Source organism: Phyllobates terribilis, unplaced genomic scaffold (genome assembly GCF_046119375.1).
Source record: "Phyllobates terribilis strain yellow unplaced genomic scaffold, ASM4611937v1 Scaffold_4__5_contigs__length_816908805, whole genome shotgun sequence".
Classification (NCBI taxonomy): Eukaryota; Metazoa; Chordata; class Amphibia; order Anura; family Dendrobatidae; genus Phyllobates; species Phyllobates terribilis.
Genome location: NW_027362764.1, coordinates 243,665,609 through 243,681,327, shown reverse-complemented (window position 1 = coordinate 243,681,327; position 15,719 = coordinate 243,665,609). Strand labels below are relative to the sequence as shown.

Sequence of the window (15,719 nt, the reverse complement as noted above, 5' to 3'; positions counted from 1 at the left end):
AGAAAACTTACAATCAGCACGCACCTGCAGTTCCCTTATCACCTGGAGAACAGGTACTTAAGAGGAAAAGACGAGTCCACAAATTATATGACCAGTGGGAGGTTGAGCCATACACAACCCTACCCTCAAATTACGATAACACCAAGGTGTGCCTCATCAGCAAAGATGGAGGGGAAACTTCAGCGGCAGTCTCAAGAGACCACTTGAAGATATGTCCTGATCGGTTGAAACACAAAGAAGACGACCAAGACAGCCCTCAGCCCACCGAAGAGGTGGAAGAAACGGTCCAGACAGTCCTTGGAGCATTTCCCCGGTCTTGGACGCAGGTTAACAGAGCAATTGTGGTACTGGTCCTGACCTTTCTCCAAGCGGCCTCACCGGAAGCTCCAGAGGCTCCAGAACATCTAAAAGACCAGTCGGCAGCAGAGACAGTTGAATCATCAGCAGCAGATCAGGAGAAACTACCCTCTGCTAGCAGTGAACCTGTCGTACCCAGGGTGAGCCAAAGAAGTCGTAGGAGATTACCCAGCCTACCGTTGTTACCTCAGACTACCCGTAGTGTAGTTCACACTGAACCCACCACACCAGGGGTAAACACTAGGGACCAGGGTAGGTCAGTGACAACAAATGTACTACGTAGATCGACCCGAAGTACTAAAGGTCAGCTCCCTGCCCGCTGGAGGAACTAAAGTGTATGTTGTTATATATAGTTGTAACCGTTAAATAATCTTGGATATATATAGTTGTTAAGTTTATGGACAATTGGACCACAGGACTAGGTGTGGTCAGGACAATATTGAAAATAGTTAGTAAGTGGCCTTGAAAATAAATCGCAGGCGTGGCTGAAGACCAGGCCCACCGAAAGAGTGCCCTGAAGCCTCGCCCAGGGACGATACACAAAGTGGGTTGATGCGGTTCCCACCAGCCAAATTTCAGTTATCCGGATTGTGGCGTAAAGACTAAGCGACGCCGTGACTGCTGTACGTTTTTGCTTGGGATTTTGTAGTTTTTGCTTTTTGAGATTTTGTAAACTGTGTGTAATGTGAATTGTTATTGTTGATTGTTAATTCAAAAAGGTATCCTCAGTCCGGGAGTACTGAAGTAAACTAGAGGGGAATGTGGCACCCCAGGAGTCCGGTTGCCACAGTGGCATTGCCTCCCTCACAAGGGGGTGATGCCATGCCTGGAAGCAAGGAGGGGTCCCCTAATCAGGTTTTACTAGCATGCAACACTTTCCTGGCTTCAGAACAGCAAGGGGGGCTCCTCCCCTTAGCAACTGGGATCTGGAGGCGGGGTTAGTGTGAGGAGAGCAGAGAGGAGTTGAAGTCAGGACGTCGACGAGGGAGGACCTGGGGAGTGGAGCTGCATGGCAGTTCACCCCAGAGAAAAGCGCAGAAGAACTGGACACCAGAGTCAGAGGTTGTGGGGCACCGAAGGCCCAGCAGCAGAAACCGGAGGGCAGGAGACTGCAGGTCTCCTGGCCCCATCAGACGCCCGGAGGCTCAGCAGCACGATAGGTCCCAGCACCGCCACGTGGGAGCGACACTCCAGGAAGGCCCAAGCTGCCTGCCATATGGGTGAGCACAAAGACGTTTTACTCAGGGACGAGGGCCGCAGAATAGCTATAAGCATCAGGGCCAAAGAGGTAGCGCAAAAGGTAAGGCCTACAACTCCACCTGGCTAGGTGGATCCCCCAACTTGCTTCCAGACAGCCCGGACCTTGACTACCAGCTAGTACCCGTGCCCCGGTCTGCCTAACCACCGCAAGTAAAGATAAGAGGAAACCGCCATTAAGTTGTGGACTGATTATTAACTGCGCCATCCTCTGCACTACACTAGAACAGCAATGTCTACACTGCCCTGGAGATAAGCTCTACCTGTGGAGAGCTAAACCAACTCTGCTGCATTAACAACAGCTCCAGAGGACCTGCTCCGCAGCGGTGGCTCCCTTTAGCTGCATACCACAGGTGGCGTCACGAACTGTATATAAAAACTATAAATCCCCTGTAAAAATATCCCCCTTTTGTTTGACCGCCCTGGGTCACGGACCGGGTCACCGCCACTGTGACATCTCCCCTAGCAACGACCGGCCTGGCACCGAGTACCCCATGTGCCCCACGGCTCAGGGGGCACGTCATCTTTGGCGTCACGAACAGGATATGAACCCACCCCTTATCACCGGGTATTGTGCGCCTAGAGACTGTGTTTAATACTGAATGTGGCGCCCGCCCCAGAAGAACGGGCGCCATTATGTGTGAGACCAAGACAACAAGAAACCACCTCCCATTGTGGTTGGTGCCAAAAGCGGGGCCCGCCCCGAGCAGCAGTGGCCATGTATGTAGATGTGTCCATCAAGATGGGGGGGCCGCCCCTAGGTGTGGCCGACAGCAAGCTGCCATGGAACTGCCCCCAAAAGGGGAGAGGAGAGAAGAAACCTGGGAAACCGGACGGAGTCTCCAGCAGTCTAGACAGACCGCACCCGGCAGGCAAGATGGAGGGAGGTGAGCCTGGAACTCCAGCCTGTGGCCTGCAGCAGCGAGAGACACCCCTCACCCTGGAGGAGGTGGTCTACAAGTTGTCCTTGGAGGATGCGGAGTTCCTCCACACCGAGACGCAAGAACTAGGTCGGTGGGTGGAGAAGGCCCAGCAGGCTGCCGTCGCCGACTGGAAGGAGGAGATGCTGGGGAGGATGATAACCAGGCAGCCGCCAGTGCTGCATTCTACCGGCAGCGCCTCAGCCCCGGGGGAGTCTCCCTGTCCCGAGCGTTGACCTGCTCCTGGGCCCCCTTGCGGAACCTCCGTACCCGGGCGCGCACGCCCCCGCTCTGCTCCTGGGCCCGGAGCCTTCTACCCCGGGCTTTGGTGATGAAACCTTGCTCCTGGGCCCCCTGCAAAAGCCACCTGCTCCCCCACCCGAAGGGGTGTACGGGCGCGCGGCCTGGGACTGGCCCACGGAGATGGAAGACCAGAGCCTCCCACTGCTACCCGCTCCTGAGCCCTCAGCTCTCTACGGGAGTGAAGAGAGGACCAGTTCCTGTGGTATAACGCAGGGGAGGACCTCATGGGTTTTACTCGGGAGACCCGAAGGGAAGCTGCCCGATGGGAGGAGCACTGTCAGAAGGAGCTCCGGCAGCTAGAAAAAGAGCGGCACATCCGGCGGGTGCGCTGGGAGCAGATGGAGGCCCGTAACCTAGAGGAGAAGACTCGGGCTCGCAAGACAAAAACAGCCAAACCCAGTCCCCGTACAGAAGGAACTGTCGTGAAGTGCGACCTGGACGCCGGGTGGGGCTTCATCAGAGAGCCACAGGTCGCGACTGATTTATTTGTTAATCGGAGGGACGTGGAGTCCCACCTTCAGCAAGGACATCCTGACCGAGATCTGTACCTTGGTGACCGAGTCACCTACACCAGGCACAGAGGTGAGTGGGGTTGGTATGCCCTGAACGTCCACAGGGTAGTGGAGCAGGAGAGTGTACACCCGCCATCAGAGGCTGATGACCCAGCTGGGTCAGCCTGCAAGAACCAGGTGTTCCCCAGGAAGGGACACCACTGCTGCTGAACTGTTAAAGTTGAGTGATGTACATAGTTACCCAGAAGGGTACTGCAGCATTTAAGTCTGTTTGTTTACTTATTGTGTGTTTACTTAGTAACCCGGTAAGGGTATAAAGACATTGAGGTGGAGGATGGTGATCTCCCTAAAAGCTTGTACTTGTACATAGTTGCACTTCTTAAAGTGCCCCTTATTGGTTTTATACAACAAGACTGACCTCAGAACAAAAACCCGTTTGACGTGGCCAAAGATGTGGTCCAACACCTGGATCACCTATGCCCTGCAGCCACGCCCAGGGACTACGTTGAGGGTTTTCGACGGGTCCCTCATGTTCATCAGAATTGCACCTTTACCAGTGAAAAGGACATTCGGCTATAAATTTCACTGTATTTGATTGAAAATGTTTGATATGAGAAATGTTTTATCTGCTTGAAGAATGTTTTATAACGTGTTGTAAGTTGCTAAGGAAACCTGCAAAGTTCAAGTAATGTGCCTCCCATAAAGGGAAGAAACAGTTTGTTTATGATCTTATATGCGAATGCATTCTAAAAATTGTATGTCTAAAACCGTGTTTTACTCTGTTCCAGCCCGCGGACGTGCTGTGTTTTACCAAGGAGGTATGTTGTGCCCCTGCAGGTTCAGTCGCCACAGAGGTATCTCACCCAGAGGTGTGGTATCTGTCCGGGACCCTAACACCTGCATCCAACACTACACTACTCCAGACCAGCAGGAGGGGCAAGATGCGTCGCTTCCCTGCTGAGCCCTGTCCCTGGCTGGAGTGAGGGTAACCAAAAGAGGGGGAACCATGTAGTGGGTGTGGGTGGAGGAAGTAAATCAGGGGAGCTCTTGTTAGGAATAGTATAAAGAGGGAAGCCATCTTGGGAGTTGAGTGAAGAGTGTTCAATCAGTGGAGGACAGTGAGAGGAGCAGGAGCTCTGCTCAGGAGGAGGGCCTAGCCAGAGAGGCCCAAGACTGAAGAGAGAGAGGAGCAGGAGAAAGGCTCCAGGAACGTGGAAGGGACCCCAGGGGTACCTGTAGTGCTGGAGGCGACCCGTACGCCCGAATCTGCCAGGAGGTGGAGGGGTCAGGTTGCACAGAGGGGACCGGTCCCTAAACTAGCAGAGTTCTTTAAGCCTCAACTAGGAAACCGGAGGCTGCAGTATTTCAGGTACTGCAGCCACAAGCCACATCTGTTTCACCAAGAAGGTGGCCATAGAGAACCCAGGGGACAGAGAAGACGTTGCCCGGCAAGGTCTGCGGTCACTGGATTGGGACACTAGGTGTGAGGTGCAGGGAGACGGCCAGAAGGAACACACAGAAGGGGGTCCTGTTATGTACTCCAGATGTACCTGAGGGTTGGCTGAGCCCCTGCCCGGTGAATGCAGCACGACGTGGGAAGTTATGATCTGCAGTTGTAACCAGGAGCAAAGTTAGAACTGTGAGTAAATCCACAAGGCTGCACCCCACTGGCTCTGTCACTTATTACTGCGGCGCCATCACCCCCTGCACTACACTGCACCACGAGTGCTACTTCAATAACAGCAACATCTACACTGCCCTGGAGCTAAGCTCTGCCTGTGGAGAGCTGAACCAACTCTGCTGCATTAACACCAGCTCCAGAGGACCTGCTCCGCAGCGGCGGCTCCCTTTAGCCGTATACCACAGGTGGAGTCATGAACTGTATAGAAAAACTATAAATCCCCTGTAAATAACACCTTTTGTTGACCGCCCTGGGTCACGGACCGAGTCACCGCCACTGTGACATCTCCCCTACCAACGATCGGCCCGGCACGGAGTATCCTATGGCCCAGGGGGCGCGTCATTAGTATATGTATAATGTTTTGTAAGGAAGGTGTACCCAGCAATAGACTGCAGGGACAGAAACAGTTAATAGTTGGGACCAGCCTGCAGTGGGTGGGGATAGTGTTAGGGAAAGTGACTGCTTCCTGCTAGAAAGACAAAAAGGGTCTAGAGTGCAGAGTGAGCAGTGCTGCTTACTAGGGTGACCCTAAATGAGAGGAGACTGAACAGGAGGCATAGCAACATCCTGAGGACAAATAACAGAGACAGAGTGGCCTTCCATAAACGGGTCCTAGGAGAGGGCGCCTAGCCATGAGACCTTGGGCTTGTAACGATGAAAGGTATTGGACCTAAACAGGACTGAAAAACTGGAACTAGTTAAGGGTCCTGAGCGGTAGTTCCAGCGTGCCAGTAGTGGAAGAAATAGGACGTGTAACCGCAGAAGACGTGAATGAGACTTGTAGATCAGGACAGTAGCGTTAAAGCAGGGTTGTGGTGAAGTAGGGAGAAACAATGGACATAAATAGCCCTGGAGTATACTACTGAGACTTTGTACCCGCTAAACCTTGTATATAACCCTAATCAAATTGCAGTTCAGTAAAGAAATTATTTTTGAACGATGGGCTCCCTCATTAAACTGTGAAACATCTGGTACTGGCAAAACAGCAACAGCGGTTACTTGCGGCCTGCACGTGCGTACGGCCCTCACAGCAAAAGTCCACCCACCCAGCCAGGACCTCTACTTTCATGTAACGTGCCGGGGCGCCAGACGAGTGCTACCGCCCGCTCCACGTTACATGTATAGGGGTCTTAACACCATGTGATTCTAGGTTAAATTGTTCTTTGGGAGTACAAGTTCAGGATTAAAACTTACAATGTGACTTTAATGTTTTATTAAGAAATCGATATTTTTGCATAAAACATAAAATAGCTTTTTCTACTTTTGAGCTGTAGAGTAGATCTGAAATGCATCAATGCATTTTGAAATGATGATTATAGTTTATCACTGTTCTTGTAAAAGAGCAAAGCAGTCAGTATAAAAACATATATTTATAGTAATGTAATAATCTGCATACTGCTCACAGAGCTTCAGGAAAAAAAAATGAATGCCATTTCACATATCCAGTAATCAAACGTTTGAAACGGATGCAGAAAACAAAAAAAATAACTAGATCATTTGAACAACTGATGAACTTTAAAACAGATCTGTTCACATTGCTGCTGGATGTTTGTTAAATTAATGATATCAATCAATTTTTTCAGCCAGATAAAAAAGTTGAGCAGACAATTTGTTTTTGCCCGGTTAAAAATCTGATTTCAGGTGGATCGGTTTGTTAAAACATTGAAGTCGATGTGAACGGATCTATTTAAGAGTGCAGTCAGACGGCCATATAAATTAGACCGAGATCGGAATGCAGAGTGGCCAGCGACTTTCCCGACCAGAGTGTGAGAGCTTCATGTATTTCTTATAAAGTGGTCATGCTCAGGTCGGGAGAGCTGCTGGCTAATCCACCATGCATTGCGTTCCGATCCGCCATGAAACATAACACAAATGTTTAACCATGACCTAACTACACATAGCAATGTTGATCTGTATTGATAACTAGCCATTAACAACAAACTAAATTCTCCACTACAAACATCGCTGGCTTACTCAACACCTGTAGTCTAAATGGTGAAGTTTCTCTTTGTGGTGCGTGCCAGGTCGCTGTAAGTAGATATACAAGTCATGATATGGTCCAAAAGAAATTTTATATATTTGACTTTTTCCTGGGTGCTCCTCCTAGATTGACAGTTCTGGTGAGTAGCTTTATTCTGCTACTACACATTAATGGTCTGCTAATGCCTTTTCTGAGTCTACACTGTTTTCACTGTATTTACATATAGCGATAATAGGTGCTTTGGAAAAGCACTCCGCACAGGAAAGTGAGAGCCATGATTAGGAAATTTGCCAATGGTGAGTAGCAGGGGATTGTGATTCTACAGGAGTGAAAAGAGCCCTGGCAGTGAGCAACAAACTGCTATATTGAAATGAAAGTACTGGAGAAAGGTGACTGGTATCTTAGGAGTTAACTCATCTCCTGGAATGTAACTAAAGCACACTCTGGTCAGGCTCTGGTGGCCAAGATCTGTGAAAAAACTATGCAGTATGAAAGATAAAAAGCTCTCACAACAAGAGAAAGAAAACAGATAGAAAAAGCAAATCAATTGCAAAGTTATTACTACAGCACCTTTACATTATTCTATTGAACTCTACAAGACATTCATGCAGAGGTGCGGCAAAATGATAACCCCCATTATAACAATAATGATTTATTTGGGCTAGTGTAGATATTGAGTAAAGGCATATAGTCCCTCACCCAATCATGAGGTCCTGCTTGCTATATGTCCAGCTGCACTTAGCACACTTAAACCATGTTGCAAAGTAAATACTGTGTTTTTTTCCAAACTTCTTCTCTACTCCAGTCTACCACTTCTACCTGTATCCAACTAGTCAGATAGGGCTTAAGTGTGGGGAGTACTTCATTATACAGAAGATGAGGTGTTCTAGCAAGGCAAAATACTGTGTAAAAGCTGGCAAGAAGACCTACAAGCAGTGAATAAGCAAATGCAATGTTTTTGAGTGAGGAAATCGGTGGGTGGTGAAGAAACTAGTTTGTTTAAGGGCACAGTTTACTGGTATCAATGAATCCATACAAAACCAAATACAACATCTCATTGGCCCAAAGTTTTTTAAATAAGGACTAAAAAAATCCTGTTATTACAGCAATGTTAGTTTTCAATAATAGATTAAGCTTCAGGTTAAGTATTTCATTTCGAGCAAGTGTTCTAATAAAAATTGACATGTTTTATAGCACTGCAGTTGTTTTGATAGGGAAGTAACCTATACACCCTGTATGACGAACTCAACTCCTGTCACGCTGTCTCTGTATACTGGAGGTAGGGGGCCTAAGCTGACCCTAAGCTGGGGCCCTGACTAATCCCTCAACCTGGAGGTACTGTTAAAGGTACAGAGGTCCAGGCCGCCAGCGTAACCCCTACCTCCTGAGGATCCCTGCACCTAAGTAATCTAGTCCTGAGAAGGACCCCGATCACAACAAAAGAGGACAAGTAATAATATGCCCACACACAGTACTTAGACGAACGAGACAGTACAAGGGAAAAACCAAAACCACCTTGCATACAAAAACTACACAACTACAACAGAGGGAACACCAACGGGAAAGGAGATAAATGATAAAGCGAGGAAGGGAAAAACCGCTCCAAATACACTTATCTCAGAAACTCCAAATACCACGATCCACTCTGTAAGTCTGTATGAAATGCTTTCACCGACACTTCCCAAACAGACCAGCAGGCATTTGAAGGAGACTCACTACAGCAGCATTGATTGCAGCTGGGCGAGGCTGGACCTCGTCTAGCACAGAGAGAGAGAGAATTAACTCCCTCACTGCTGAAAACACAAAGCACCAAAAAGTCAGCTGCGAGAAGTCAGGCTGTGTAATCGTGACGATCTTCGTGGCGACACACCCGTGACAACTCCATGGGTAGCACACTGAACTTGTTTTAAACATAGCATAACAGACTCAAATAAGAGCTGCGGGTGGCATAAAAGAAAAAGTGATGAAAAATGAAAGAAAGACATAGCAAATAGGAACTGTGCCTATGATCTGCTGTACTTTTTATGCATGGTAAACATCAATTATCACCACCAAGCCAAATGTAGCCATTGAAGGTCTTATGAAATATAAATACAATATTTTCACTAAAATCTTGGAAAAGACACAGAATCATATCAGAGCTCAGCCTTTAAATTATTCAATTTACTTTAAATTTTTGTTTATTTTATTACATTTCCACCTACGATTATAATTGAAGGTTTTTTCCACTACTGGACAGCCCTTTATTGTTAGGCTTCAGGATGCTGCATAAATAAAATCTAAATCTATACTTATCTCCCAGACCAACGGGCCCTTCCAGTCTCTGCAGTGAATCAGATGCAGTCTTCACCAATCTGTCTAAGTGAAAGAAAATGTTTTTCTTCTGCTCAAAAGGAAACGTGAAGACAAGAGATAAATGGATCACTTTGCACAACCTGGTCCATGAGGGGAGAAGCTGCGTGAATTTCTTGAGCTTCCAGTTCCTTGGCATGGCGTTTGTTACCAATCTAGTGTGACGTTACCTGTAGACAGGTGACATTTCGCCAGTCCGGCTAATCATGAGTCAAGAATGGGATCCCGGAGGGTAAGAAAATTTATGCAGCTCTTGTCCGCGCCCAGAGAGCACTGACCTAGACCATGGACCGGGGTTGAGCAAAGCGATCCACTCATCTCTAGTGAAGACCATAGTCAATACGCAACCACTGATAATGTCACATGACTGCTGTGCCCTATGTCAGGAGAGCAGCAGGCACACAGGGCTGAGAGTGTAGGAGTGGCACTCGTCAGGGATGTAAGATTATTTAACTTATGCAGCACATTTGGGCCATTAATAAGAGGTTGTTGAATAAGAGATATATATGGCATATACAGTGCATTGTGAAAGTATTTGGCCCCCTTGAACTTTTCTACCTTTTGCCACATTTCTGGCTTCAAACAAAGATATAAAATTCAAATTTTTGGGGGAAGAATCAACAAGTGGGACACAATCATGAAATGGAACGAAATTTATTGGATATTTTAAACTTTTTTAACAAATTAAAAACTGAAAAGTGTGGCGTGCAATATTATTCGGCCCCCTTGAGTTAATACTTTGTAGCGCCACCTTTTGCTGCAATTACAGCTGCAAGTCACTTGGAGTATGTCTCTATCAGGCTGAAATTCTTGCCCATTCTTCCTTGCAAAACAGCTCGCGCTCATTGAGGTTGGATGGAGGGCATTTGTGAACAGCAGTTTTCAGCTCTTTCCACAGATTCTCGATTGGATTCAGGTCTGGACTTTGACTTGGCCATTCTAACACCTGGATACGTTTATTTTTGAACCATTCCATTGTAGATTTTGCTTTATGTTTGGGATCATTGTCTTGTTGGAAGATAAATCTCCGTCCCAGTCTCGGGTCTTTTGCAGACTCCAACAGGTTTTCTTCCAGAATGGTCCTGTATTTGGCTCCGTCCATCTTACCATCAATTTTAATAATCTTCACGGTCACTGCTGAAGAAAAGCAGGCCCAAACCATGATGCTGCCACCACCATGTTTGACAGTGGGAATGGTGTTTTGAGGGTGATGAGCTGTGTTGCTTTTATGCCAAACATATCGTTTTGCATTGTGGCCAAAAAGTTCAATTTTGGTTTCATCTGACCAGAGCACCTTATTACACATATTTGGTGTTTCTCCCAGGTGGCTTGTGGCAAACTTCAAATGAGACTTTTTATGGATATCTTTGAGAAATGGCTTTCTTCTTGCCACTCTTACATAAAGGCCAGATTTATGCAGTGTACGACTGATTGTTGTCCTATGGACAGACTCTCCCACCTCAGCTGTAGATCTCTGCAGTTCATCCAGAGTGATTATGGGCCTTTTGGCTGCACCTCTGATCAGTCTTCTCCTTGTTCGAGATGAAAGTTTAGAGGGACGACCGGGTCTTGGTAGATTTGCAGTGGTCTGATACTCCTTCCATTTCAATATGATTACTTGCACAGTGCTCCTTGAGATGTTTAAAACTTGGGAAATCTTTTTGTATCCAAATCCAGCTTTAAACTTCGCCACAACAGTATCTCGGACCTGCCTGGTGTGTTCCTGGTCTTCATGATGCTCTCTGCACTTGAAACAGAACCCTGAGACTATCACAGAGCAGGTGCATTTATACGGAGACTTGATTACACACAGGTGGATTCTATTTATCATTACCAGTCATTTAGGACAACATTGGATCATTCAGAGATCCTCACTGAACTTCTGGAGTGAGTTTGCTGCACTGAAAGCACCGAATAATATTGCACGCCCCACTTTTCAGTTTTTAATTTGTTAAAAAAGTTTAAAATATCCAATAAATTTAGTTCCACTTCACGATTGTGTCCCACTTGTTGATTCCTCACAAAAAAATTAGAATTTTATATTTTTATGTTTGAAGCCAGAAATGTGGCAAAAGGTAGAAAAGTTCAAGGGGGCAAATGCTTTCACAATGCACTGTACTTTGCACACACATGTAGACAAGCATACAAGTATGATATGTTACAACTCAGAACAGTAGCCATGTTTTTTCAAAGGGCTGCCAATTTGGGGAAATGGTTCTTCAATCTCATTAAAAAATATTATATTCACCAAAAAATAACTAAAAAACAAACAAAAAGAAAATCCCAGTTTACTCACACAGATTCCATTTCAGGCCAGTGGTAGTTACACAGTTGCAAGGTGATCCCACTGGGATAAGGCCGCACCATTTCCCTTCTTCTCCTGTTGCCACATGTAACTTATGTTTACCCTGTGGAAGGTACACCAAGAAAATGATGACATAAAATAATTAAGTAGCAATACAGGTTACAAAATGTAACCTTTCACAAGTCATAGTTCTGTTCTGCTAAGTTCAACCATTGGAATTTCAACTCCAATAATAGAAACTGTATATCTTGTTTGTAGCTTTGCTTTTCTTATTATTGCCTGAACTCAACATGAACATAAATCAGCTATGATAGAAGAACGTTGTGCACTGTTGCAAAAGCCATTCAATAATGCTATAATATAAAGAGCTTCTACCTGTTTGAGTACGAGGGACTTTTATGGTCACCATGTCAGGATGGCGCTATTGTAATTTTACTGCAGACAATGAGTACACTATAACACCTTCAGAAAGCTCATGTCCTGAAAATAGATTTTAGCAGCTATTTTTGACCTTTTCTAGTTATAGCTACTAATTTATTCTGTAATCTTTTTTTGGGTTGATATTTTAGGAACATTGGAAATAATACCAAATTTCCATACAGGTAGTAGCTCAGTCTCATCAAGACTCAATGCATTTGGCGCATCTTACCCTTCATAAAGACCAGTGTGCAAAATATTGATTAAGAGTGTTCTGTGGCAAGATCCTCCAAATTTTTTAAGAGGCATTTGTTTTTTTTAATGCATTTGGAGCATCTTTTAGCTGTCATGTGCCAAAAGTAAAAAACTGGAGTAAATTTCTTTAGAAATTGACGCCACAATTTTGGCATAAATTATGATCATTTGTTGGCCATCCTGGCTACACCACTATAGCTAAACTCCACCCACATGCCCAAAAATGAGCTGGCGGTGGTTGGGACTACAACAAGTTGAATAAAACTTTTTAAACAGTTTTTCATCAAAATTCTGGCAAAAACCATTGGGGCCATTGTCTCAACTTCCAAATTTTTCAGGTTACAATTTTTGTTATAAAAGTAATTAATACAGGGAGCATTGTAGCTTAGGGAAAAAATGCCCCATCTGCATGCAAACTGTTAAATCTGTGGCCTTTTTAAGTAAAATACATCCAAAAGTTGCACACCAAGCCTCATTTAAATGTCTAATTTTTGTATGTGTTCTATACATTTTTTTTTTAGCTATGGACAGATATAAATCAATATATGTTTGAGTATGTGCTCTAACTTAAACTCACCCATTAAGGTGAATGCATCTACCAAAGAATCCCATAGCAAACAAATGCAATAAATGATGCTTTCTAGTGCAGTCCATTTTAACAGATTTGTAGCAAGAACTTATAAACCGTAATCATTTATTGATTTTTATTTTTGCATACGAGATTAACAAATGCCACAATAATGGTAAAAATGGACATAAATAGGATGAAAATTTGATATAAAAATACCTTGATCAAAAATTGATCAATTTAGTTTGCATGACAAAAAAACTGGTGTGAATGAGGCTCCCACTGAAAATCTTATAAAGAGGACAGCTGTCTTTTGTTTTACACCATTTCTCTAGCATAGCCTTAGCAATTACAAACTTATCATGCAGAAGTTTGCAGGGGATGCGATCTCTTTGAATATGAAGCTTTACATTTGTCATCTAGAAATAAATTGATTCTTATTTCCAGACTCACCTGTTGAGCCACAATCTCTCCAGCAGCATTAGTCTCAGATGTGGAATCAAACAGTCACATTTAAAATCTGCGCTGGCTCTTGCCCAGGGAAATTGCTGTTTGAATAGGCAATTTCCGACATGCTTTTGCTTTTAAATTCAACTTGTACAAACCAGTGTGATAGAACTGATTCCAGAGTACAAAAGGGATTATTTATAAAAGTCATGGTGCTATATAACTGGGGCGAATCTAAATTTGATTGATGAAAAGAATTCCCACTACTGTTTTCCAAGTAACTTGAGTTCCTCACTAATAACAATTTAAAGCCTCCCTCCTCTTACAAATTGCAGATCTCTTCTGATTTTTTTTTTCTTTTCTATACCGGACAAACTTTGAATTGGTTTCTTTCACAGTGGTATAAATATACAGTTGGATAAACAGTGACTTTACTTGTAATATTCTAAGTTTAGCAAATATTGTCCTGGAAAAAACCCAATGACTGAAAATGTCTGAAAGGGGTTCTTTAGGCATATGATATTGATGGCCTATTCTTAGATCTGTCCTAGATAGATGCTTATATCTACTTAACACCTATCCTCATCAATATCAACACCAGATCGGTAGGCATCTGACTCCCAGGATCCCCACCGATCAGCTGCTGGCAACTTCGGCGTTGGCCAAATGTAAACACTGCATGTATCGGCACAACATAATATACAAAACCCTTTAAATATGTCAAAACATATGATGCTCAAAGAGTCACTTTTTTCTAAACCTTTAAAGGGAACTAGTCAAGAGAAAAATGCAGGGAGTATGTTACTTTTGTAGAAAAAGATTAATTATAAACGTATAATTTATTAAACCATTCCTATGCTTATTTTGACTTTAAGGGTCCAGTGGGCAGTCCTGATCAGGACCCAGGCGATACTAAGATTAAGAACTGTTTGTTCGAAACGCGTCAGTGTGCATGCCTCTGATAGAGAGCTTTTTAATTACCATGAATTTTTAATAATTTTTTCAATAAATTTTGTTTTTAAACATTTAGTCAATTTCTCCAGAATTCCTGTGCTGGACGCATTTTTTTCTACTTTTTCGAATTTTCAATGTGACAGGTTCCATTTAAGGGGACATGAGTAAACTGACACAAAAAGAAAATCTAACAACATATTGTCTTATTATTAGTGTTGAGCGAACATGCTCGACACTGCTTGGTACTCGCCCGAGCATCACGCTACTCGGGATGTTCAGCGAGCACCGAGCATTTCCGGGTTACTCGGGCGGGAGCTCGGGTCTCCGCACTGCATGTTTGGCGCTCTTTACAGAGCCAATGAACATGCAAGGATTGCCAGCCAGTCACTGTAATGCGGCAGCCATGTTGGTTGTGGGCATTACAGTGATTGGCTGGCCGCACAGCGTCACCTCGAGTATTTAAAACAGGGCGCCACCATCTTGGACACAGTCGCTCCGGATTAGACAGTGTAGGGGCAGCGCTGCTGATTTAGGGAGAGATATAAACTGCGAAATAGTTAGTGTAGGGTCTGTAAAGGCAGCCAGAACAAACAAACAGTCCTTTTCAGGACTAATATCCATCCCAGATACCATGCAGGCAGGCTGTATAGGAGACACAGTGGTTATACCAGCAAACGCTGCATTACAGTCCTGTGTGCTCCTGTTGCTGAAATTGCTGGACTTAGCACCAGGTGTCGGGGGCCAGGAAAAATCCTTTTTTTTCCTCCTTCACACTGTACAAATACCCGTCTTATTAACCTTTTGGTGTGTCCCCCACCCCCCCCAAAAAAAAGCGTGTCTCTGATTTTTCAGACACAAATATAACTGTTGAAAATAGTCTGGTGTAGGCTAGAGAAACAGAAGTGTTGTTTTGCACTTCCACGGTTCAAACCTCTGTATTATCCATTTTGGGCCATTTGTATCTAAAAAAAAAACAGTTCGAGTGTGTCGCTCACTGTTCAGCCGCAAATATCTCTATTTAAAAAAGTGTGGTATACCCCAGTAAACAATAACTGTGGTTTTGCCATCCCACGGTAAAAAATCTCTATTATTCAGCTTTTGGTAGTATTTTCCGTAAAGAAAAACAGTAGTGTCTCCTGACTGTTGTGACACAAAAATATATCTGTTGAAAATAGTCTTGTGTAGGCCCGACATCCCAGTGTGGTTTCGCAGTTCCATGGGTCAAATCGCTGTACTATCCAGGTTTGGGCCTTTGGTATCTAAAAAAAAAGCAGTTTGAGTGTGTCGCTCACTGTTCAGCCGCAAATATCTCTATTTAAAAAAGTGTGGTATACCCCAGTAAACAATAACTGTGGTTTTCCTCTTCCACGGTTCTAATCTACTCTATATTACCCTTTTTCCATTGATAGT

The 15,719-nt window shown here is 44.6% G+C and overlaps 1 protein-coding gene across 9 annotated transcripts in view; it reads right to left on the bottom strand.

The window, feature by feature from the left end:
* TPK1 (thiamin pyrophosphokinase 1) overlaps positions 1–15,719 on the bottom strand; it is an 844,123-nt gene that overhangs the window by 276,937 nt on the left and 551,467 nt on the right. For all 9 annotated transcript variants that reach the window (XM_073678179.1, XM_073678187.1, XM_073678184.1 and 6 more), the window contains one exon: positions 11,660–11,771. In XM_073678179.1, the coding sequence (XP_073534280.1) occupies positions 11,660–11,771 (112 nt within the window). The remainder of the gene's footprint in view (positions 1–11,659; positions 11,772–15,719) is intronic.